Source organism: Schistocerca americana, chromosome 7, assembly GCF_021461395.2.
Source record: "Schistocerca americana isolate TAMUIC-IGC-003095 chromosome 7, iqSchAmer2.1, whole genome shotgun sequence".
Lineage (NCBI taxonomy): Eukaryota > Metazoa > Arthropoda > Insecta > Orthoptera > Acrididae > Schistocerca > Schistocerca americana.
This window is the reverse complement of record NC_060125.1, coordinates 257,822,380-257,849,440: the sequence shown is the minus strand read 5'-3', so window position 1 is coordinate 257,849,440 and position 27,061 is coordinate 257,822,380. Positions and strand designations below refer to the sequence as shown.

Here is a 27,061-nt window from a genome sequence, read left to right as displayed (position 1 = left end):
AAGTGACCGAATATGATTACAAGATTGTGGCTAATTTAAGAGAATCACGAATAAACAGTGACCTCTAAACATAAAATGGAACAAACAGAATAATAATTTAATGGAAAATTAGTAAGATGGCACTAGGTAATTAGAATGATATCGAGCTGACATGGACCGAACATTGTATTTTATGTGGGTATAAAAGATAATATGAAGTGACTAACTAGATGACTATTTTATACAATAGTGTATAATTTTCTAATTTTATAGAATATTTTATACCTTTTGATGAGATGTGATGTAGATAGGGAGGGTTTATATTGATTTTGGAAGGGTGGTTAGTGTAAGTACAAGCATAACTAACAATAATCACACACCCCACCTTCCAGACAACCCTCGGAGACAAGTGTAACTGATTCTTCACCATTTGTGATTTCATAGATGCCATAGATGTTGCTAAGATTTTTTTTGGGGGCTTCAAAGGTGAAGGTGAGAATGTCCATTCTGCAGGAGACATTTAACATCATACCTCCTCCGGCTTCTCGCTCAAGTACTGGTGAAGTAGGGATCCTGAGGAAGGGGCGCGGGAAGGGTTTTCCTGTCTTTGGGGTTATCTTCTTTCACTTCTTCGATCTTAGCAATCATTTCTATTTTCTCATTTCTTCCTTCTCTATTGTGTACCAGTCTATCTTTGCCTCTTTCCATATGCACACACTTCTATCGCTGAAGTCCTTCTTACTTTCCCTGGTTTCCAATAACCTTCAACTCATTTCAAATAAGTGGCCGAAGAATCACGCTGCACGAACACACATCGACATACACACAAAATTACACTTAGACACAAACATGAAAATTACAGGCTAGAAACTGAAAGCGATGTCAGAACCGCCAAGGGATGTAAGGGAATAAAGACATATGCACATCTGGGTAGATGCATATATTGTATGGTTGATATATGACGGTTCTGCATTGCCCCCTTTTTTTTCTTTTGTCGCTTCTTATGTACTTATACGTAGGTATAAGAACAGAAACTGTTTTATATCACACAAGGAAGTTTGAGAAATGAAGGAGAGTAGAAACTATGGAAGAATTAATGAGAATAAGCCAGGGAGGAACTAATGGTGATAATTATTTAGGAATATCTATCGAATATTTGTTCTGATTACTTGTAGGGCAGTGGGACAAGTATAGTATAAAGAAAGGTATGGTATATTGAGTTATATATAAATATGTCTACTGAAAGCGTAAAGCTGAAAAGTAGTGGAGGATTCTAGGGAATCAAATAAGGTACTAAGAGGTAAAAGTGAAGTGTGAAGTAGAATTGAATTTTGCCAGGTAATATTTAGCAATGGTATACATAAAGATGTATACTAGGGCAGTGAACTATGAAGCCTACCCAGGAAGGAGAAGGAGGGCGCACCCAGCATTTATTGGATGGAAAAGGGCAGGTGGGCAGACCCAAGAAGGGCTGACCTATACTATGCGGACAGGGGTACCAAGAAGGGGCTTGACTTGTACCATAATAGATTAGGAAGTTTAAAGGGGCGTACCTACCAACAAGGAAGGAGTAAGGGCATTCATAGTAACAACCCGTATGTAAGGTATAGGTACTGTGCCTAAAAGGAAAAGGGCAGTATAATGACAAAAGTCACACATTTTGTAGAGATTATTCTGGTAAGTTTAAATTCTTCTGTGGGAGGTTCTGGGTTTGAGGGGATGAGGAAGTGGCTCTGGTTATCTGTACCCCAAAAGTGCCCCACTTGTGACAGGATATTTTCCGGGACTGGATCAGACTCTGAATGAGGCTCTCCAGCAGGGATACGACTTCCTCAAATCCTGCCCTAAAATGAGATCCATCCTTCATGAAATCCTCCCCACTCCACCAAGAGTGTCTTTCCGCCGTCCACCTAACCTTCGTAACTTCTTGGTTCATCCCTATGAAATCCCCAAACCACCTTCCCTACCCTCTGGCTCCTACCCTCGTAACTGCCCCCGGTGTAAAACCTGTCCCATGCACCCTCCCACCACCACCTACTCCAGTCCTGTAACCTGGAAGGTGTACACGATCAAAAGTAGAGCCACGTGTGAAAGCACCCACGTGATTTACCAACTGACCTGCCTACACTGTGAAGCTTTCTATGTGGGAATGACCAGCAACAAACTGTCCATTCACATGAACAGACACAGGCAGACAGTGTTTGTTGGTAATGAGGATCACCCTGTGGCTAAACATACATTGGTGCACGGCCAGCACATCTTGGCACAGTGTTACACCGTCCGGGTTATCTGGATACTTCCCACTAACACCAACCTATCAGAACTCCGGAGATGGGAACTTACCCTTCAATATATCCTCTCTTCCCGTTACCCACCAGGCCTCAACCTCCGCTAATTTCAAGTAGCCGCCGCTCATACCTCACCTGTCATTCAACAACATCTTTGCCTTTGTACCACCTCGACTGACATCTCTGCCCAAACTCTTTGCCTTTACATATGTCTGCTTGTGTCTGTATATGTGCAGATGGATGTGTGTGTGTGTGTGTGTGTGTGTGTGTGTGTGTGTATACCTGTCCCTTTTTCCCTCTAAGGTAAGTCTTTTCCGCTCCCGGGATTGGAATGACTCTTTACCCTCTCCCTTAAAACCCACATATTTTGTTGGGGTCCATCTACCCAGGGAGAAATGATCATCATAATAATATGAGAGAAATTAGAGTTTGCAAGGACAGATTTATGTGCTCATTTTTCCTGCACACTTTTCGAAGGTGGAACAGTAGAGAAAGAGCTTGAAGGTGGTTCAATAAACCCTCTGTCAGGCACTTAATTGTGAATTGATGAATAATTATGGAGGGGTAGATGTAGATGAATTATTTACAGCACAACTGAGAAAGAGTTGTTGGCTTTGGTATTTGGAGTGAACTACTTTGTATGCTACCAACATGGTAGTTCGTTAACAGCAGTTACTGGTCATTCAACTCTACTGTGGCTATTGAACTTAAAGATCCAAACAGTCAGTTGATGCATTGAGCTTTGAAACTGTGTGAATATGATCATGAGGTGCTCAACAAACTAGGTAGAGTGTATCAAAATGCTGATGTACTGAGTACAAAGATCTGTGTATAGCAAGCAGATGTTTATTGCTGAGTAGCAGGAGGCACAAGAGTGAGACCCAGAATGCCACAAATCTGCTACTCTTCTGGACTTTGTGTCCAAAGATTGCATCTTGTACCACAAAATTTCACAAGGAAAGCCACTGGTGATACCAAAAACACTACAGTGTCATATTACCATGCAGTGCCACAATAGCACCCAACTGGGTCACAGCAGGAAGTGTCCATTACGCACGAGTCATGACATGATATTAGTGTAAAGGCCACCAACATGACACTGAGAATTATGTTCAGTTTGTCTTCCATGTGCACAAAGAGTGTGGAAATGAAGATCACAAATGCTACTGCAAACCTTGCCAGAAGCTTCCAGATCATTTGAGATCATAGCTCTAGACATTTTGGATCCCTTTCACGTAACCTAGTTCTGGTGCCAATCACCAAGATGACAGCAGAAATGTGAGCCAAAGCATTTCTTACACACTTGATTTTACCACTTGGATGTTCTGACACCATTCTCACAGAGCCAAAGAACAGATTTTCCATCTACTTTATTTGTAAAAGTGAGCAAACTTTTAAGAACTAAGAAGGGGAGAGCCATTCCCTGCCAACCCAATGCCAATGGCTGAGTAAAACATTTTCATAAGATGATCACAAAAATGTTATCCCACTATGCAAACAAGACAAACAGAAGACGTATTTGCCACAGATTCTGTCCATTTACAACAGATGTATTCTCAGATCAATGGGGCACACACTCCTCAGTTCTCCATTTGCACTGGATAAACTATCACTAGGGGTTGTCTCAACCAAGACCAAGAGCCTGGACTGAAGACTTGAAACAATCTGGTGGAAGGTAGAGCAGAGTAATTTTAATGCTGGGGTTAAGCAAGTACAGAAAGTTAACAAAGGCACTGTCTTACTGACAGCGGGACTGGGTCTTGTTAAGAAACCCAGCAACCAAGAAAGAGAAGACAAAAAAATTCTCTGCACTCTATAAAGGTCCATCCCAGATTACATGTCTAACATGCCCTGCCAATGCAAAGAAACAGTTAGCAGACAATACTGTAGTTGGGCACTTCAACAGGTTAAAACCCTATTAGAGACAGGCAGCACCACCCTAACCCATGGTTCCATGTGAGACTCTGTGATGGACCATGAATTCACTGACTGATTAAGACACATAAAGAAAGTCTTCACCCAAGCACCACAACAAAATACATCACTTCCCATGTGTACCTACACCTTATGGTCATGAGACTGAGTATGGGCACTATAGGCTGCACAGGGTGATGGACTCACTGTCAGCAAACAGGCACATACTGAGAGGCAGCTGAGTCTTTGCCACTGCACCACTATTGTTATGTAGTGATGGAGACAAGAACTAGCCTGCAATAAGAACAAGTAGCGATGGCTGCCTGTGGCGCAGCAAGGAGCTGCTGTCGCTAGCATGCCCAAACTAATGCACGTTGATATCAAGACGGACACCGGAGACATACACACAGATTTTCTGTTGTGTGCAAGCTGTTCACACAAAGGGCTCATGTCGCCTTGTAATGGAACATTTCCTACATATGATGGCTGCCTCAGTATATAGCCACAGGGCCTTAATCACCATTGCAACTTCACGCCTTCTATCATGAGATTTGAATCAGTCAACAATGTCATTGCCATATTACTACGTTACATCACAGTGTATCTTTCATTTTCCTGTTACTGTATGAGTAACTTAAGAGATTTAACTCTTTACACATACTAACACAATTCACAATATATGTATTCAGTATTGAAGCTTGCAACAGCGTTTCAAATTTTTCTAGTGTCATAGGTCTATTACATGCCACTTTGTAATTAATGTGTCAGTGTGGTATCTACAAAAGTAATTCCAGTTTATTATTTGCCAGTAGAAATGTTTCACAAGATTCCAAATAACTATGTATAACTAGTCTGAGTCTGCAGAACCTGGTTGTTGTTATTCCATTAGTTACCACTGCTGCCAGGTAGTGTTTAGTGCTTCAATGTCCAGTTTCAATTGTATGACCTGTCTAATCACAGTTCTAATAAAATGACTTTTCTTGTAAATATATTTATCCTTCTGTAGTTGTTTCTTCATTGCCCAAGGGAATTTCAGTGAGACAGATGTGTTTGAATTTGGAACTGATTAACATAAGAACAATAGGATCGCTAAATCACTTTATGAGAAAGTTATAGAGATGTGGTGCATGTACTTTTAAGTTTTAATCTATAGTTCAGTAAGCAACCCACACTACATAGTCATATTTCAGGATTCTAATTTCAGTAGTGTCTTTCTCTTGGAATGGCTGTCTTATGGATGTTCCTTGATATTCTTTTTCTGTAGATAGATTCATTATTAGAGGAATAATAATTATGCATTTACTATCATTAATTTCCACTATTTATCTTTCAAACTTATTGACAGCTACTTATCTCACAATTTCCACTCCTGCCCTTGCAGATTCTGCTCATAATGAGATGAGACTGAATTTCAGGCATTATCTTCCAGTTTTACTTCTCAGAGGATATGAATGGCATGTTACTTTTGCTTTTGAAATTTGATGTGGTGATTTCACATGGCTCTACATGTGGATACCACTCCTCCACCTCCTACACAAGTACCCTGCCTGTCTTACTATCCCAAGACTACTATTGATGCCAATTCATGAAACGTAGGTGGACCGAAAACAGTATCTCTCTAACGGTAAGCAACTGCTCCTCCTGACAAGCACTCAGTGACAGCTCAAAATGCAAGTGGTTGGAATCTTTAGTGTACTGGGCTTATAAAAATCTCTCTCCCCTCTCTCAGTAACTGCGTGTATAGTTACAAATATTACTAAGCTTCAAATAGTCAGTATTATAAAACATGCCTGTACTATTGTTTAAGTCATACATTTATTTGCACGTGGATCGTAACTTCTGTAATTGGGGAATTCTGTGACACGATATAAAACTACATTTTATTTTAGCTATTATATTAAGATTATGTCCAAATATAGATTTTATCATGGTCCTTGTCCCACAACATGTTACATGGAATTTTTTATTGTTCACTACAAGCCCTATTCTGCATAACTCATTAAAGACAGGAGACATGACCTGGATTATAATTTAACATAATTTCAAAACTTAAGAATTAATTTTTATAAATGGTTTTACAATTTTTGATTAAAAGATCAATAGTTTTGTGACACACAGATGAGCACTGTTTTCCTACTTGAATAGCCTGATGCTATTGTTCTAATAAAGGTATTCTACATGATTTGTACTTTAGATGTTTAAGAATTGAGCATGGGCTCAGTGTTCTAGCATCAGTCACTTTCAAGAGACACTTTAATCCCTCTGTTTGACATGCTCCCAAAATATTTTCTAATGCCTGCTCTGTGACTTTTCTAGACCACTGCCAAAGATTGATGCATGAGCTACCAGTCGCTGAGAGTGGACCTACCAGCCATATGTGTGACCCCCTACTGCACTACTGCAACTCATCATCCCGTGCCACACCATCACCCATGCAGGTCCTTTAGCACATGTGCTGGCAAGAAACAATCTAACCACCTATGTGTTTTACCTTTTCTTATCCATTGTACCACCTTTGAGCAAATTATGATTACACATTGTAAAGCATACTTAGTATTGCTAGCATTAAGCCCACTCATGATTATTTTGGAGTGTAAGTCTGGGCAACCTGTTTCTCCATGCAAGTGTGTGATAATCTTTAGAAAATCTAGTCACCACTTCTATGGAAGGACTGTACAAGCCACCATCTGTATGGGGGTGTACCGAGAGTAGTTTAGTGATAATTTAAAAAAAAAATCCCACTGTTGGCTTTGCTGTCAGTACCTGGATAGTTACCCTTAGCCTATATGCCAAAATCTGCCTCTATTTCAGGCTGGAAGTGGTTAGTTCCCATCAGGGTTGCTGAAAGGAACATGCTTTGTCAAGCAGTATGGGAGGGGTGTCATTTATGGTGCTGGGGGATGTGAGCAAAGCATGAGTTGAAGAGGTGATGCACTCTATGTTCCCAGACCCTGCACTGACAGCACACACTTCTCCTTCCTGCAATTTTCCTCTTTTGGACTTTGGTCCACCTTGGACATCCATGAAGACTCTTCCAAGTGGCTGGTGGCATGTACTCCATTCCTAAGGCATACTGCTTGTTTTCCAGTTGCTGAAAATATGGAGCTTTAATCTGCCAAACCTTGTGGATTATTTAAACAACCTATGGACACCTACATCCTTCATCATGCCAACAATTTCTCATTGCTTTTCCCCCCAAGCACTGGCACAACAGAGAAATGAACAATTAAATGTTTTTAAAAGTCTATACAGTCTGGGCAACTACAGCTGTGAAGACACATCTTGAAAATTAGAGAATCACTTCAGCTGTAAAATCCTTTTTTTATTGGACTCATCACTGGTTTTGCAGCATTACAACCACATCTTCAGATGAACACCTAGATATAAACACATAACAATTATATTTACCCTCTAATATAAGTGCATAAACTTAAGCATAGTGTAATAGAAGGTACTCACACATCTCAGGTCATAAGGCGATCAACACCGATGATACACAGAAGACCCAACATTCATCATCAATTTAGAATGAAACCTAACAGATTATGGTGATGATAGTAAAGAATAAAAGCTGCAACATAAGTTCCAATCCCCAATCGATTGGTAAGACCTTCAGTGAAATGCTGTGTGGCAACCAACAAAACAACATGAACATTATGTAGTTAAATAGCAAGTTAAAATAGGATAAAACAGGAAAAAATCACTGAAAGTTATAATCTGATGGAGTAGCTGTCAATAAATTTGAAAGATAAATAGTGGAAACTAGTATAGGCCCAAAGTTGGATCTCCATTACAGAAAAGCCAGCACCTATAAATAAAATAACAGAGCTGAAAGTAGGAAGGAACAGCAAAAATGATGAACTCAGTTGAGGAAACTCACTATTATTCTGGAACTTGATCTCACGAGGTACAGAATACACCACCTCGAACAGCCTAATACTAAAGATGTGAAAGTGTTATCAGCTGACTAAGAAGTCAAGTGCTTGTGCCTCAGACATGAGTGCACAAGTGCCCACAGCATGAGATGTGAACACAAAACAGCCTGAATTGCCGGGTTAAAATCAACAAGGAAGGTTGGGTAACTTCCTTATAATTATTGATATTAGAACATGAATTAAAATAGTACAAAAAATTATGACATAAGAAAAATGAAATAAATTTTCGACAGATTTCAGCGCACATGTTGCTGTATGGGGCCTTTGCTCTACCTGCTTCAGTGGTCAAGAGGTAAATGGTATCTTACTGACAGAGAATACAAGTTTCCCAAATACTTCTAAAGTGGGACATTTTAGCAACAATAGGGTCATTTTCCACTACTTATTTCACGATTTCCCCTCCTGCCCTTACAGACTCTGCTCAGTGTAAAATGTAGATGACCTTCACCCCAGTCACCCCTTCCCAATTTCTGTCCACCTCATACAAGGAGCGAATTTCATGAAGAAAATAAGAAAAATGAGTATAAAGTGTAAACCTAATGATGAAAATTACAAGTACATTAAAAATGATGAAAATGGGCAGGAGCAAAGGTCAGCAGTATGATCCCAAGATGCAGTAGATGACAATCAGTACCACTAGGATGTGTGTCAGCATAAACCCACTAAAAAAGAAGAGAACGAATGAGTACTGGGTGGGGGAGGGGTGGTGGGATGTAGCCAGTATAATAAAAGTGCCAGTTATCCTATTGAGGCAACTGAAATTCGCTGGTATGCTACGATGTCTTTATTCGATTGGACCATTACATGTATCTTGGGGAAATGTTTCATAGAACGCTTTTTCTCCACTTCTTCAAGCATACTGAAAATATGGCCCTTATTTTTCCTGTGTAGTATTTTTAAATTACTGGGCAAATTAGTGACAGAATGCCCCTGTTCACGCAAGGCACATTCTGAACTGGTTAAATTTATGTGTTCCTTGAACCTGATGTCCAAGAAATTTAATACTATACATTATTAAATCCTATAAAAGGAGGAGATAAGTGTTTAACGTACCATTGACAATGAGGTCATTAGAGATGGAGCACAAGCTCTGATTAGGGAAGGATGAGGGAGGAAATCGGCTGCGCCCTTTCAAAGGAACCATCGCGGCATTTGCCTGAAGTGATCTAGAGAAATCACAGAAAATCTAAATCAAGATGGTTGGACGTGGGATTGAACCGTCATCCTCCTGAATGCGAGTCCAGTGTGCTAATCACTGTGCCACCTCGCTCGGTTCCTATACAATATTTCAGTTTCAGCTCCACACCTAAATTCTGTCATGCTGAGCTATTATAAATCTGCTTTATTTATATATGCCCTTCTGAGGAAACATCTGTGTGTCATCAACCTATCTGACTGCAACCACATCGATGCCCACACTGAACTTTCATATCTTAACCCCTACTCCTACACTATCTCCATTTCCCTCCCCTATCTGTAATATTCCAGGAATAAATCTCCAATCTTGCTGCCTCTTCATTTCTTAGGTTTCTTCCCAGCAACACAAACCTCTCAATAAAGAGACCACCTACCGTCTCAAAACAAATCACAATCTGACTAACTGCTATCCAGGTGAAGGTTACAACACTGTCATTATTAACTGCAGTAAATTTCTTTCAGAAGGTCTCTGTCTACTTTCACACATTTCTACCTAAGCTTGTATCTAGCACAGCCCTGACCTATTTGCGTAAGTATTTTGGAGAGTCAGACTGGATACTATTTGAGATCCCTTTGCTATAGGTCTACTAGATCCTCAAGAATGATGACCTATGCAGGGAAAGAGTCAAGGCAGGAGTGGCAACATTCATCATCACTACACATTACTCTTCACTTGTCACCTTAATTACCACACTATAAGCAGCAGTTGTCTCAGTATATGTGTCAGCCCCAGTAAACAATTGTTCCATTAATCAACTGTCACTATAGCCATTAGACAGTGAAACTCACAGAGCTGGTGAATCAAATCCTATTATGTTTCTTTTTTTCAGCCGATTTCAGTGCACAAATCACTGTATGGGGCCTTTGCTCTATCTGCTTCAGTGGTCAAATGGTAAATGGTATCTTATCCACAGAGAGTATAAGATTCCCAAATACATGTAAAGTGGGACATTTTAGCAACAATAGCGTCATTTTCCACCACTTATCTCACAATTCCCCTCCTGCCCTTACAGACTCTGCTCAGTGTAAAATGTAGATGACCCTCACCCCAGTCACCCCATCCAAACTTCTGTCCACCTCATACAAGGAGCGAATTCAATGAAGAAATCATCAAAATCAATGCTCAGCAAGACAAACTGGATCTTGTAAAGCCAGTTGGCTGAAATTACAGAGCAAGATAGCATTTAGGATTTGGTGAATTACTTTACTAATGTGATCCACTTGGCTGCTGATTCATCCTCCCCAAAATCTGTAGCTCGTTACAGAAGGCAGACTTTGTAGATTGAACAGTATTTCATAGATATGGTAGGCAGCTAGGCAACACTGGAAAGATTCAGGAACAGTCTACGTAATCAGCATCTTTCAGTCTTTTAGCTAGTGAGGGTAAAAATCTGACAAATCATTACAGAGAGCAAGATGAGATCATGACCCAAGTTTCTGAAAACTATCACCATTTGATGTCTACCACTGTAGTATGAGTAACATTGAGGAGGATTATGGGAAAATGTATCATGTTCATTAGCTGGAATTTGGGACAATCAAATCCCTAAGGCAATATTAAAGGAAATAGCCCATATGCTAGTGTAGTAGTTTCATGATACAGTATGATCCATAACTCAAGTTCCAGCTTACCAACAAGGCAGGGAGAAAAAGAGAATTAATTTTCATTCCAACACTGAAGAAAGCTACAATCTTCCCTTCTCATTGTGGGTAGTTGATGTCAGCCTATCTGAAGCTTGAGCTCCCAGACTGGACTTCATCCTTTATGGCATGCTGCAACATCACAGCGAAAATTTCAAAGAAATCTGCTTTGCTTTTTTAATGAAAAGAGGATGAAGGTTAATATCATGATCTACAATGAGTATCAATAATATTTTCACACTGCACACTAGAAAATGGCCACAAACACCCAACAATTATTGTAGAATCACCCTTCCCAGATGTATGGGAAAGATGATACATAGATGGTCAGTTTCCACCCTACCTACAATCTAGAGGCCATAAATTTCCAACATAGCATCGAGTGGGGTTTCAGATGGTTGTCATCTTACACTTGATAATCCAGTCCTACCTTTTCAGCTCAAGAGTAGCACTTGCTACCTGTGTCCTCAACTATCTGCCGGATATATTCCCATATCTGTATTCCTCTACAGTTTTTGGCCTCTAGTACCATGGAAGTAATAGACAGATGTCTTAACAGATGTCCTGTTATCCTGTCCCTTACATTCCTTTTCTCACTGATTCTGTGGAGAGCATCCTCATTCCTTACCTTATCAGTCCACCTTATTTTCAACATTCTTCTACAGCACCATATCTCAAATGCTTCAATTCTCCACTGTACCAACTTTCCCACACTCCATGTTTCACTACCATATGACGCTGTGGACGAAACATACATTCTCAGAAATTTCTTCCTCAAATTATGGTCTATGTCTGATATTAGTAGACTTCCAATGGACAGGAACAGGTGGTACAAATACAGTCGGTATAAATACTTCATAAACAGCTTGTAAGTGATATCTCTTATAATGTAAAGGCATGTGACACTTCGTGGAGATGGCATTATCTGTCAACTACATGAAAGGGTTAAATGATAGAGAGTCAAGAGTATTCTAATGTATGAGTGTGCTTAAATTCAACTTATTGACCAGGGGAGTGTGTTTCATGTTACATTATTATTGTTCACAGTGAGGCTCCCCTGTGCACTGCTGTTAATTTGTGGACGTCTTCTGTATTTAAGATTCCACTTCCACTCTCACAACATTGTTTCATTAGCTATGGCTGACACTTAAGAGGCTTTGAGACTGTGCTTCAATGAATTTTAATTTCTCCATTGATACTAAAAATGTATGTGTTGATTTTTTAAATGTCTGAGTTGAAATGGAAGGATAACATTTTAAGTTTTAAGGATGCAGTGAATCTTCTAGGCTCTGTATTTGATAAAAAATTGATTGGCAGCTTCCTTTGGAATATGAAAGTCAAAATCCATAAAGCAATGAATATAATTAAGTTTTTGGTTATAATAAAGGGAAACATTCCACGTAGGAAAAATATATCTAAAAACAAAGATGATGTGACTTACCAAATGAAAGTGCTGGCAGGTCGACAGACACACAAACAAACACAAACATACACACAAAATTCAAGCTTTCACAACAAACTGTTGCCTCATCAGGAAAGAGGGAAGGAGAGGGAAAGACGGAAGGATGTGGGTTTTAAGGGAGAGGGTAAGGAGTCATTCCAATCCCGGGAGCGGAAAGACTTACCTTAGGGGGGAAAAAAGGAAAAAAGGACGGGTATACACTCGCACACACACACACACATATCCATCCACACATATACAGACACAAGCAGACGTATTTAAAGACAAAGAGTTTGGGCAGAGATGTCAGTCGAGGCAGAAGTGCAGAGTCAAAGAGGTTGTTGAATGACAGGTGAGGTACGAGTGGCGGCAACTTGAAATTAGCGGAGATTGAGGCCTGGTGGATAACGGGAAGAGAGGATATATTGAAGAGCAAGTTCCCATCTCCGGAGTTCGGATAGGTTGGTGTTAGTGGGAAGTATCCAGATAACCCGGACGGTGTAACACTGTGCCAAGATGTGCTGGCCGTGCACCAAGGCATGTTTAGCCACAGGGTGATCCTCATTACCAACAAACATTGTCTGCCTGTGTCCATTCATGCGAATGGACAGTTTGTTGCTGGTCATTCCCACATACAATGCATCACAGTGTAGGCAGGTCAGTTGGTAGATCACGTGGGTGCTTTCACACGTGGCTCTGCCTTTGATTGTGTACACCTTCCGGGTTACAGGACTGGAGAAAGTGGTGGTGGGAGGGTGCAGGGGACAGGTTTTACACCGGGGGCGGTTACAAGGGTAGGAGCCAGAGGGTAGGGAAGGTGGTTTGGGGATTTCATAGGGATGAACTAAGAGGTTACGAAGGTTCGGTGGACGGCGGAAAGACACTCTTGGTGGAGTGGGGAGGATTTCATGAAGGATGGATCTCATTTCAGGGCATGATTTGAGGAAGTCGTATCCCTGCTGGAGAGCCACATTCAGAATCTGATCCAGTCCCAGAAAGTATCCTGTCACAAGTGGGGCACTTTTGTGGTTCTTCTGTGGGAGGTTCTGGGTTTGAGAGGATGAGGAAGTGGCTCTGGTTATTTGCTTCTGTACCAGGTCGGGAGGGTAGTTGCGGGATGTGAAAGCTGTTGTCAGGTTGTTGGTGTAATGCTTCAGGGATTCCGGACTGGAGCAGATTCGTTTGCCACGAAGACCTAGGCTGTAGGGAAGGGATCGTTTGATGTGGAATGGGTGGCAGCTGTCATAATGGAGGTACTGTTGCTTGTTGGTGGGTTTGATGTGGACGGACGTGTGAAGTTGGCCATTGGACAGGTGGAGGTCAACATCAAGGAAAGTGGCATGGGATTTGGAGTAGGACCAGGTGAATCTGATGGAACCAAAGGAGTTGAGGTTGGAGAGGAAATTCTGGAGTTCTTCTTCACTGTGAGTCCAGATCATGAAGATGTCATCAATAAATCTGTACCAAACTTTGGGTTGGCAGGCCTGGGTAACCAAGAAGGCTTCCTCTAAGCGACCCATGAATAGGTTGGCGTACGAAGGGGCCATCCTGGTACCCATGGCTGTTCCCTTTAATTGTTGGTATGTCTGGCCTTCAAAAGTGAAGAAGTTGTGGGTCAGGATGAAGCTGGCTAAGGTAATGAGGAAAGAGGTTTTAGGTAGGGTGGCCGGTGATCGGCGTGAAAGGAGGTGCTCCATCGCAGCGAGACCCTGGACGTGCGGGATATTTGTGTATAAGGAAGTGGCATCAATGGTTACAAGGATGGTTTCTGGGGGTAACGGATTGGGTAAGGATTCCAGGCATTCGCGAAAGTGGTTGGTGTCTTTGATGAAGGATGGGAGACTGCACGTAATGGGTTAAAGGTGTTGATCTACATAGGCAGAGATACGTTCTGTGGGGGCTTGGTAACCAGCTACAATGGGGCGGCCGGGATGATTGGGTTTGTGAATTTTAGGAAGAAGGTAGAAGGTAGGGGTGCGGGGTGTCGGTGGGGTCAGGAGGTTGATGGAGTCAGGTGAAAGGTTTTGTAGGGGGCCTAAGGTTCTGAGGATTCCTTGAAGCTCCGCCTGGACATCAGGAATGGGATTACCTTGGCAAACTTTGTATGTGGTGTTGTCTGAAAGCTGTAACCCGGAAGGTGTACACAATCAAAGGCAGAGCCACGTGTGAAAGCACCCACGTGATCTACCAACTGACCTGCCTACACTGTGACGCATTCCATGTGGGAATGGCCAGCAACAAACTGTCCATTTGCATGAATGGACACAGGCAGACAGTGTTTGTTGGTAATGAGGATCACCCTGTGGCTAAACATGCATTGGTGCACGGCCAGCACATCTTGGCACAGTGTTACACCGCCCAGGTTATCTGGATACTTCCCACTAACACCAACCTATCCGAACTCTGGAGATGGGAACTTGCTCTTCAATATATCCTCTCTTCCCGTTATCCACCAGGCCTCAATCTCCGCTAATTTCAAGTTGCCGCCACTCGTACCTCACCTGTCATTCAACAACATCTTTGCCTCTGCACTTCTGCCTCGACTGACATCTCTGCCCAAACTCTTTGTCTTTAAATACGTCTGCTTGTGTCTGTATATGTGTGGATGGATATGTGTGTGTGTGTGTGTGCGAGTGTATACCCGTCCTTTTTTCCTTTTTTCCCCCCTAAGGTAAGTCTTTCCGCTCCCGGGATTGGAATGACTCCTTACCCTCTCCCTTAAAACCCACATCCTTTCGTCTTTCCCTCTCCTTCCCTCTTTCCTGATGAGGCAACAGTTTGTTGTGAAAGCTTGAATTTTGTGTGTATGTTTGTGTTTGTTTGTGTGTCTGTCGACCTGCCAGCACTTTCATTTGGTAAGTCACATCATCTTTGTTTTTAGATACAATTAAGTTTTTGAATAGAAAATATGGGAGGTAAATATACCATGTATACTTTTTTTTACAGGGTCTGTTTTAAATCTTGCTCATCTCTTGGTCATATCAATTATGGATCAGTATGGTCACCATATTGAAGAATTTTGGATTCAGTAAACCACAAGAGTATCCAATTGGTGACAGGGGCTTATAGAACAATCTCCATTAACAGCCTATGTGTAGTGGCAGCAGAGCCATCATTACATTCCCTGTGATGGCACCTTTGTTGTCATGCTGATAATCTGGCACCACATTTCATCTTTGTTGTAACCATTTATGAGGTGGTAGACTTTCTTTATTTTCTTGTAGTTCTTTCTTTCTCCTGTGTATGTTATGTAATGCAGATGTATGAATATATTATGAATGCATGTAATTGTTATTTATCCACCTCATCTTCAACACCAGCACACCCTATCAAACTTGTGGCTGAATAAGCATATACACTCCAGTCATTAACAAATTCACAAGAGAAACAATACTGTATTTTAGAGAGTACAAGACACATCTTAATTTTTAAGCATTTTTAAATAACATTTTTACCATTTTTATCATTAGATTGCAAAACCAGCCAAAAAGAAACTCTTAATTTATATACCAGAACTGGCCTTTAAAATCCCTGAAAATCATCATCTGAACCTCCTTCTTCTTCTTCCTCCTCCTCGTCTCTGACATCATTGTTGTCCACTTAATATATAAGATGGTCTTCACTGCCATCAGAAGTGTTACTTATGCTGCACTTCTTGAAACATTTAATATTGAGTTTCCTCCATCACCCATTTGTTCAATTCCTCACTTATATACACTTTAGGTGCTTTATTTATTAAGACATCAAGAGGTTACAATTGTGAAGCAAGTCCTCCAAGAATAATAGCAAGCTCTGTATTTCCCTGCCTCAATTTCTCTTTCACAGACTTTTTCAAATGACTACTAAACTGATCTAGCACAAGAAGAGAACTCCTCTTCAATCAAGCACCTTTCCTTCTCTCCCATTCTGTTAATCCATGATTTTGTACCAGCCTTGTCCATCTGACCATTGTCATGTACATGAACAACAACATATGGCAGTATTTCAGAAGATATTGGCACTGTTTTGTGCTTGAAAATAATCACTGGATTACGTTTAGTATCATCAGCACAACATGAAAGGACAATGGTGTAGTGTATTTTTTCATGTCCACTTGTTTTAATAGTTAATAAAATAGAAAGAAACATTCCATATGGGAAAAATATATTTTTTTATATTAATATATTTAAATATGTCTGCTTGTGTCTGTATATGTGTGGATGGATATGTGTGTGTGTGTGTGTGCGCGAGTGTATACCTGTTCTTTTTTCCCCCTAAGGTAAGTCTTTCCGCTCCCAGGATTGGAATGACTCCTTACCCTCTCCCTTAAAACCCACATCCTTTCTTCTTTCCCTTTCCTTCCCTCTTTCCTGACGAAGCAACCATTGGTTGCAAAAGCTTGAAATTTTGTGTGTGTGTTTGTGTGTTTTTTTATTGTGTCTATCTACCAGCACTTTCCCGTTTGGTAAATATGTTTTAATAGTTACAGTTTTAGCACCTTTCATGGCAACAGTACTGTTATCGAGCCTCTTTAGTTTCTTACTCATTTCGTAATTTCCACCACTATAACCTATGCCAGCAATTAACTTCGTGCTGTTTATATTCACCTGCTGCTACATTCGCCTGACGTCCAGAAGTTCTCTGCTCATCTCACTGCAAACTCAGTTACTTTCTGCTAATTATTAATTTGTGTAGAGGAATTGTTTGTAGTGTAATTTGTATTGTTTGTATTTGTGTTGTTTGTTTGTAGTGTAATTTGTATTGTTTAATCTGCCATCATGTGTGACAAATGTGGATGTTGTCGTAATTTAGTGAGCACAGGAGTGAAATGTCAGGATTGTGGGTTGGTATTTCACTGGGAAGATTGTAGTGGGGAATCTGTTATAGCGCCAGACGAGGCTCACCAATGGAGTTGTAGACTATGTAGCCATGACAAGAAAATCGGGAACAGGGAAAAAAGATCTGTGCCCTTCAGGCTGAACTAGAAATGGTGTACTTTGAATCATACAGGTTGAAGGGGAAAAGAGACAATGAGAGCTTGGAACAGGTAACAAGTCATAGTCAGAAGGAGAAAACCTTAGAAATAACTTTTCAGATTCCAGTGAGCAATCAGTTTGATTTGTTACCTGAAGTAAAAGAGCCTCAAACAGTTTTTGAGCAAAGTAGAGTGCAGAAGACTAGTAGTAACAATTGTAATGCTAGGTCACAAGCATTGTGAAATCTAGTGCTAAGCTTAGCCAGGTTACAGAAAACCTAGGGGCCTTGTGCAAAGATTTTGATGGCAAGGATCATGTTCTTACTGTAGGAGGAGCAGGAAACAGCCTGGCTAGCAATTCAGACTATAATATTAGGGGTGACCTGGATGCAATAGGTGCAGCAACAGCTCACATTCGTGTGGGGTTTGTGGATGTTTTGCAGCACCATGACCAGCCCTGGGTTAATATGGCTGTCAACTGTGTTAACAGAGAGCTGGGAGGGGGTTACTATTGGCAGAAACTAAATCTCATATCTTTGCTGTGCCTGTTGATGCAATTGAGAGGTGGGGCCACACTAGTCATAGGCTGCACCTGAATAGGAGGGGCAAGGATAGATTAGTTGGTCTTCTTGCAGAAAATGTAGGGGGGGGGGGGGGGGGGGGACACGCACACAAGACAAAATAGCTGTGATTACTGGAGTCAGAGGGACACATTTTTTAGGTTAGAGTCAGGTTACAGACAGAGAGTATTGAAAGAGATTAAAACAGAACAGTGCCATAGTGCCTGTAGCAGTATCCAAAGAAATAAAATTTGTGTGTTTCATCAGAACATTAGAGGATTGAAAAACAAGATAGATGAGCTTCTTGTATGCCTAGAAAATGGGGTAAATTCTGAAGGTATAGATGTTTCGTGTCTCTCTGAGCAAAATGTAACCACAGGGATGGAGAAGTTAAATTTAAGAGATTACAGATTAGCATCTTATTCATGTAGAGTCAGCATGGAACAAGGAGGAGTTGCTACTTATATAAAAACTGGACTCAAAGTCAAAAATATTGAAACAAACAGTATTTGTGTAGATCAGATCCTTGCTTGTAAGTTGCTACTGCAATATACTTCTCCCAGCTATTCATGAAAAATCTTGAGGCATTATTGAGCTACCTGTCAGACAAAAAGAAGCAGATAGTGGTTTTGGTGATTTTAATGTAGATTTCTTAAAAGATACAGATAGGAAAAATGAGCTAGAATCTTTGTTTGGTTGTTTCAATCTAGTATCTCTTGTTAATTTTCCAGCTCGTGTGCAGCAGGATAGTAGGTCACTCATAAATAACATTTTCATAGCCAGTGCTCAGACAGAAACAATTAATGTGTAACCAGTTGTTAATGGGCTATCTGATCATAATGCAAATAAAACATGCAACACCTTACAGGATTCAGGAAGGTTCATACAAGGCAGGGAGGCTTATTAATGCGAACAGGATACAGAGCTTTAAGTGCAGCCTAGAACACATAAAATGGGATGAAGTATACATAGAAAATGATGCTGATGCGAAATTCAATTCATTCCACCGTAAATTTGTCTCAATATTTGAGAGATGATTTCCTGAAACATTATCCAAAAAAGCCATTACAAAGTCAAGTAAGCCATGGATTACTAAGGGAATTAAGATACCGTGTAAGAGGAAGAGGGAAATATATGGAAAGGCCAGAATAAGTCAGGATCCAACGTTACTTGCTTATTACATAAGATACTGTAATATGTTACGGAAAGTCATTAAGAAGTTGAGAAGCTTATGTGTTCTGACAGAAATTAATAATGCAGATAATAAGATTAAAACTATATGGAATATTGTCAAACGGGAGATGGGGCAGCCTGACAGTGCACAGAATACCATAGCTATAAAGCTAAATGATGATGTTGTGAGTGACAATTCACAAGTTGCAAGTATTTTTAACAATCACATTCTGAATGCTGTAGCAAAAATAGGGTTAAAGGGTTCAGCTGAAGAAGTAAAGAAATATGTTAAAAATGTCATTCCCCAGGACTTTAAGCCTTTAAAAATAGCATCAACATCCCCCACTGAAATTAAGGGAATTATAAATATACTGAAAAACAAGAGTTCATGTGGTGATGATGGAGTGTCTAAAAGAATTTTGAAGTGTTGTTCTAATTTAATAAGTGGAGTCCTTAGAAATATATGTAATGCTTCACTGGCACAGGGAATTCTTGCAGACAGATTGAAATACACAACTGTCAAACCTCTTCATAAGAAAAGGGACAAGAGTGACTTAAATAATTAAAGACCAATCTCATTGCTGACTTCATTTTCTAAAATATTCGAAAAAGTTACGTATTCAAGAGTAGTCTCACATTTAAGTGAAAATAATTTACTCAGCACATCACAGTTCGGATTCTGGAAGGGTTACTCGACTGAGAATGCTATCTACATATTTACCCATCAAATAGTACAAGCCCTAAATAACAAATTATCACCAGTTCGTATATTTTGTTATCTCTCCAAGGCATTTGACTGTTTGGATCATGTCACACTCTTAGAAAAACTCAGGTTTTATGGAACTGAAGGCTATACACACAGCTGGCTGGAATCATACTTAATGTACAGAAAGCAAAAAGTTGTGCTGAATAGAACAAATAATGTTGGGAAGGTGGTAAATTCTAGCAAATGGGGGGTTATCACAAAGTGAGTACCACAGGGTTCAATTTTTAGGCCCTCGGCTGTTCCTTATTCATGCTCATGACCAACCACTTAACGTTCAGCAAGCGGAACAAGTACTTTTTGCAGATGACACAGGTGTTATAATAAATCCCATTTCAGAAAAAGCAGCTGAAGATATTGTTAAGGATGTCTTTCAAAGAATTATTAAGCGGTTCTCAGAAAATGGACTCTCCCTTAATTTTGAAAAAGCTCACTATATCCAGTTCTGTACACCGAATAGAGTCATACCGACAATTGATGTAGCATATGAACAGGGCTCAGTTAACAGGGTTGATGACAACTTGAACTGGAAGAAGCATATTACTGAGCTTCTCAAACAACTAAGTTCAGCTTCTTTTGGTATTCATTCAATTGCTAGTCTTGGTAATAAACAGATCAGCCTCCTAACACACTTTGCATATTTCCAATCAATAATGTCTTATGGAATAGTTTTCTGGGGTAACTAACCACTTAGATATAAAGTATTGATTCCACAAAAGAGAGCAGTGAGAATAATTAGTGGAGTTCACTCAAGGATGCCATGTAGGCATCTTTTCAAGGAGTTAGGTATTTTAACTGAACCATCAGAGTACATATATTCACCAATGAAATTTGTTACAATTAATCCATCTCAATTTGTGAAGAACAGTGATGTTCATACGTACAACACTAGAGGGAAAAATTACCTTTCCTATCTGTTATTGAAGCTATCAGTGGCTCAAAAAGGAGTACATTATTCAGCAAAAAAAATCTTTGATAATTTGCCCAACAACATAAAGTGTCTGGCAGGTAGCAGATCAAGTTTTAAATCTAGCTTAAAATCGTTTCTTTTGGACAACACCTTCTACTCCATGGACGAGTTTTTGTTTTAAATTTAGTGTCATGTGTAGAACTAAAAATTTCAGTAATATTAATATTGGCACTATTCATGTGTGTATATATATCTCGTAATCTGACTAGTTCCACATCATATCGAGAAAATGATGTACGGAACATGACATAACTAAAACTAAACTAAAAAACTTGGCACATCAATAATAATAAAGTGATGGAAAGATAATATTTTCTCTTCATAATCTTGTGGCATTTTCTGACATATTTTGGTTTTGGTTCACATGTTAAGTCCATGATGCTTCATAAACTTGTAGCACCAACCAAACCCACCCTTAAAGTCTGTTAAGTTCCACTGTAGTGCTAGCTTAAGAATGTATATTTGAATAATTTTTGTATTAATTGCTGTGCCATTTTGACAATGTCCTTGAACCCATTTCAATAGGTCATCTTCTAGTTAGCCATTCTGCATTCCATCCTCTATTTGCACATTCAGTCTTCATTTTTTTCAATACTTCTTCACTAGCCTGCCAATCACAAATGGTTTTTTCTGTTGGTGGAGGGCTGAAATGCCACTCAACTCCTCTGTTTCCATGTTCTTCTGCACATATATTCAATTTATAACCCGAATCATATGAATACATTTAATTTTTTTTCCATTATAAAACAAGGTACTACCAAAAATACTGTTACCAATAATACAAATCACTTTCAATTCAAGTTCACTGCTGGCATAGACTGCAATGATACTTTAGCAAGTTTATGAATCCCTGCAACTCATATTCGACGCATTGGTGCACTGCTGCCGCCAGCTGAATCCGATGTTGCCAGATAGAGTCAGGTTTCCTGTAGTATCGAATGTGTGGCCATTTTTAAGACTGGTGGGAATTTTACATCAAACACTGGACACTTTTATATAATTCTGAGTATAGGACAAACCTGAACTTTGAAGGCAATTTTTCAAAGAAAAAAGTGTGTCTTATAGTCCATGAAATATGGCAGACCACATCTCCTCTGCTACTTATTATACATTAGCTTACTGAAATCATTATTGGATTGCCTTTCTGCTTTTCTAATTTTCTATTAATTTCTACCTACTTGCTCACATTCACAGAAGACAAACCTTTTACAGAACTGCAGTTTTAGCACAAAATAATTTTTATGCTAGTGAAACATGGCTGTGATTACTTATCCTGTAACAAATTTTCTTTATTTGTTTTATTTGCTCAAGGGATTTCTGCAGAGCCTCCGGGTGGGATGTTGTTAGAAACTAGTAAAACTTAGATAACAAAATAAGATTGTTCTCCTGAGAAAAAAATGTAGTAAAATAGTATTAAAACACTAGTCTGACACCTACAGTGTGCCAAAACATTTTTATCATTGTATTTTTGTGATCTTCAGTCCAAAGACAGGTTTGATACAGATCACCACACTACTCTATCCTGTAAAAGCCTTTTCAGCTCTGAATAACTACTGCAACCTACATTTTTCTGGATCTGCTTACTGTGTTCATCTATTGGTCTCCTTCTACAATGTTTAACCCCCACACTTCCCTCTTAGGAAATTGGTGATCCCTTGCTGTCTCAAATGCGTCCTATTAACTGGTTCCTTCTTTTAGTCAAGTTGTGCCACAAATTTCTTGTCTCTCCTGTTATATTCAGCACCTCACTATTAGTTACATGACCTGGTAGATGTAGTAACTATTAACATCTGCACAACACATATAGTAACATGACATTGTCTCTTACACACAGTAACCTTGCTGTTGAGGTAGAGTGCTACGTGTATATGGGAAGTGGAAGAGCCTGAACTGAAGGGCAATAAGCTGCAGCTGGCAAAGCTAAAGACATGGCCTTAGTGTAATTCCTTCCAGCCACTGAGAAAAAAATCCCAGCCAGTGAGGCAAATTAAGTTCTGCTGATTACCCTCTAGACTGGATATTGTTCTTTGATGGACTGTATCCACATGCACTGATAGGATCCACCAATATGCCACATTTCGAGTAGTACACCCAGTTAACTAAAAACAATGCAGCTCATTGTTTGTCATCTGGAATGTGATGTTTTCTCTCTTCCAAGCTTCTGACATTAGTGTTTGGAAGGAGCAATTATTTCCTTAGCATGGATGATAGCAGCCAAGATTCATAGGTTCTCTCTCTCTCTCTCTCTCTCTCTCTCTCTCTCTCTCTCTCTCTCTCTCTCTCCTCTTTATCTTTTACTTTGAGAATTTAGCTATTTTTCAGTGTACTCTCTGATGAAAGTAATTGACTATATTATTTATTTTCTAGGAAATGATAAATATTAGTCATTGGAAACTGACGACCATGTCATTATGTGTTCTTAGCTTAAATAACGACAACAAACTTTCCCAAACAGTTATATTGACATTTAAAAAATTGTGGTCTGCTCCTACAAGCTTCAGCAACACAACACTGTTTTGTTTTCCACAGACATGTAGGATGAAAACAGGAAATCAGATAATTTACCAATCAAAATTACATACTGACTTGAATTATGTCAGTCTTAAACTGTGAGTTATATGGCGCTTTAATTTCCTTCTTTATCAGTGGAAGTGAACAAATCCACAAACAAAAAATACCAAAAGTATTTACCATGAATTGTGAATTCCATCCCATCACCAATTGCAACTTCCACTTGAGTTTGCTCTTTGAGAAATTTCTTGTCTCTGTACACTATCCCATCAGCTATTATCTCATCTCCAACATAATCGGCATCAGCATCTCGGTCATGGGCATCTGCAAAACAGCACACACATCATCAGCTGACAATGAATACTGTATGAACAATGGTGACTAAATGAATTATTACACAACAAAAATATTACATAATGGAATCTGAATTTCACTATTTAGCACTATACGGTGGAAGCTGTGCATGTCTTCTGAATTTAGCTGTGTAGAACAAAAAAAATGGACCATGCAGAAACAAAAAAATTAAAAAAAATTGTATGTACTCACACGGAAAATACAACATAAAATATTAACTTTGGATTACACACGAACAATATATTATATGCGTACCAAAAGTTTTGTTTGCTACATAGTGAATCCATACCACATTATAGGAACTATCACCCTCTATCATTTTAAGAACACAAAAGTACATTCCAGGATTAGGTATTCATGATATGCAGATGTATTTTTAGTTCCCTGTGACAATTGTTTCACTGTATTTCATTCTTTTCAGTACCTTCTAGTTTACTGATAAGGCTTACAGCCATTACAATAGAGTTGTAACGCATAGTGATTATACAGTCATGGAAAATTTTTTGTCAAGATCGCCACATTATATTATCTTCTTTACTCTCAGATTTAAAGTATAACATCATGCTTTTAATTCTGACAAAACCTGAATCATATTGATATCAGGTACGTGCTATATACAGATTATTATTATTATTCAAACAACGGAAAATCCAGGCTGGAATGTAATAATATTACGAGAAGGAAAGTTGCTACTCACCATTAAGTGGAGATGCTGAGTCGCACATAAGAACAACAAAAAGGCTCACAATTATAGCTTTCAGCCATAGAGGCCTTCATCAACAATAGACACACATATGCACATGCACACACACGCACATAAACGCAACTCACACACACGACTTCCGTCTCAGGCAACTGAATCCACACTACAAGCAGCAGCATCAGTGTTTGATGGAAGTGCGAGTGGGTGGGGTAAAGAGGAGGCTGGGTTGGGGAGGGGGAGGGATAGTATGGTGGGGGTGGCAGACAGTGAAGTGCTGCAGGGGGGGGGGGGGGGGGTAGTGGAAAAGGAGAGAAATATAATGACTGGGTGTGGCGGTGTGACAGCTGTGTAGTGCTGGAATGGGAACAGGAAAGGGGCTGGATGTATGAGGACAGTGACTAATGAAGTTTGAGGCCAGGAGGGTTACGGAACATAGGATGTACTGCAGGAAAAGCTGCTGCCTGCACAATTCAGAAAAGCTGGTGTTGGTGGGAAGGACCCATATGGCACAGGCTGTAAAGCAGTCATTGAAATGAAGGATATCATGTTTGGCAGCATGTACAGCAACAGGGTGGTCCACTTGTTTCTTGGCCACCGTTTGTCGGTGGCCATTCATGTGGACAGGCAGCTTGCTGGTTGTCATGCCTTTAAAGAATGCAGCACAGTGGTTGCAACTTAACTTGAAAACCACATGACTGGTTTCACAGGGAGCTCTGCCTTTGCTGGGATAGGTGATGTTAGTGACCGGACTGGAGTAGTTGGTTGTGGGAGGATGAATGGGACAGGTCTTGCATCTAGGTCTATTACAGGGGTATGAGCCAAGAGGTAATTGATTGGGAGCAGGGGTTGTGTAAGTATGGATGAATATATTGTGCAGGTTTGGTGGATGGCAGAATACTACTCCAGGAGGGGTGAGAAGGGTAGTGTGCAGGACATTTCTCATTTCAGGGAAAGATGACAGGTAATGGAAACCCTAGCGGAGAATGTAATTCAGTAGCTCCAGTCCTGGGTGGTACTGAGTTACGAGGGGAATGCTCCTCTGTGGCCAGACGGTGGGACTTTGGGAGGTGGTGGGAGACCGGAAAGATAAGGCATGGGAGATTTGTTTTTGTACAAGGTTGGGAAGACAATGACGGTCAGTGAAGGCTTCAGTGAGACTCTCGGTGTATTTCGAGAGGGACTGTTTGTCACTGCAGATGTGATGACCACAGGTGGGTAGGCTGTATGGAAGGGACTTCTTGGCATGGAATGGGTGGCAGCTGTCGAAGTGGAGGTATTGCTGGTGGTTAGTAGGTTTGATATGGACGGAGCTACAGATGCAGCCATCTGTGAGCTGGAGGTCAACACCTAGCAAGTGGCTTGTTGGATTGAGTACGACCAGGTGAAACAGATGGTGGAGAAGTTGTTGAGGTTCTGGAGGAAAATGGATAGTGTGTCCTCACCTTTGATCCAGATAGCAAAGGTGTCATCAATGAATCTAAACCAGGTGAGTGGTTTAGGATTCTAGGTTTTAGGAAGAAGCTCCTCTTGATGGATAATGAATAGGTTGGTATAGGATGGTGCCATGTGGATGCCCATAGCTGTACCCCGGATTTTTTTGTATGTAATGTCTTCAAAGGAGAAATAATTGTGGGTGAGGATATAGTTGGTCATGGTGACTAGAAAGGAGGTTGTTGGTTTGGTATCCATCGTGCGTTGGGAAGGGCAGTGTTCAGTAGCGGTAAGACCAAGGGCATTAGGAATGTTAGTGTACAAGGAGGTGGCATCAATAGTGAATAACAGGGCAATGTGAGGTAAAGGGACAGGAACTGTGGAAGCCACCAACACCAGCTTTTCTGAATTGTGCAGGTGGGAGCTTTCCCTGCAATACATCCTATGTTCCCATAACCCTCCTGTCCTCAATCTTCATTAGTCACTGTTCTCATACATCCAGCCCATTCCCTGTTCCCATTCCAGCACTACACCGTTCCCATTCCAGCACTACTCAACCATCATTCTACCACCACACCCAGACTTTTTTATTTTTATTTTCTCTTTTTCTCCCTATTTCTCTCCTTTTCCACTACTTCCCCCGCCCCCTCCTCATGCCTCCCCTGTCCTCCACCTAACCTGCAGCATTTCACTGTCCGCCATCCCCACCATACTACCTGTCCCCCTCCCTGTTCCAGCTTCCTCCTTACCCCCGCCCAGTCACCACTCCCATCATGCACTGGTGCTGCTGCTCGCAGTGCAGTTTCAATTGCCTGAGACTGCAGTCGTGTGTGTGAGTTGAGTTTGCATGAGTGTGTGCATATGTGTGTCTGTTGTTGACAAAGTCCTCAATGGCCGAAACCTATAATTGTGAGACTCTTTGTTGTGCCTACCTGTGACTCAGCATATCCGCTATATGGTGAGTAGCAACTATCCTTCTCATATTATTATTATTATTATTGTTATTATCATTATTGGGGATAATTTTAATGTATGTTGAAAGGATAGGCTAATCGAAAATTGAGGTAGTGTATCTGTCGCAGTACAATAGAAACTCAAATCCGCCAAGACAGTAATTGAAGCTGCACGTGAGATTGTTTGGGCAAGACTCAGTATCACGGTTTAGGAAAAACCTCAGTTCACTTGTACATAAGTTACCCAATCATACTGTAATTACTGGAGGATACTTTAATCATCCAACAATCAAT

The 27,061-nt window shown here is 40.3% G+C and overlaps 1 protein-coding gene across 1 annotated transcript in view; it reads right to left on the bottom strand.

Moving 5' to 3' along the window:
- LOC124623171 (sodium channel protein para) overlaps window positions 1–27,061 on the bottom strand; it is an 876,466-nt gene that overhangs the window by 256,593 nt on the left and 592,812 nt on the right. The window contains exon 21 of the mRNA XM_047148975.1: window positions 23,507–23,650. Coding sequence (XP_047004931.1) covers window positions 23,507–23,650 — 144 coding nt within the window. The remainder of the gene's footprint in view (window positions 1–23,506; window positions 23,651–27,061) is intronic.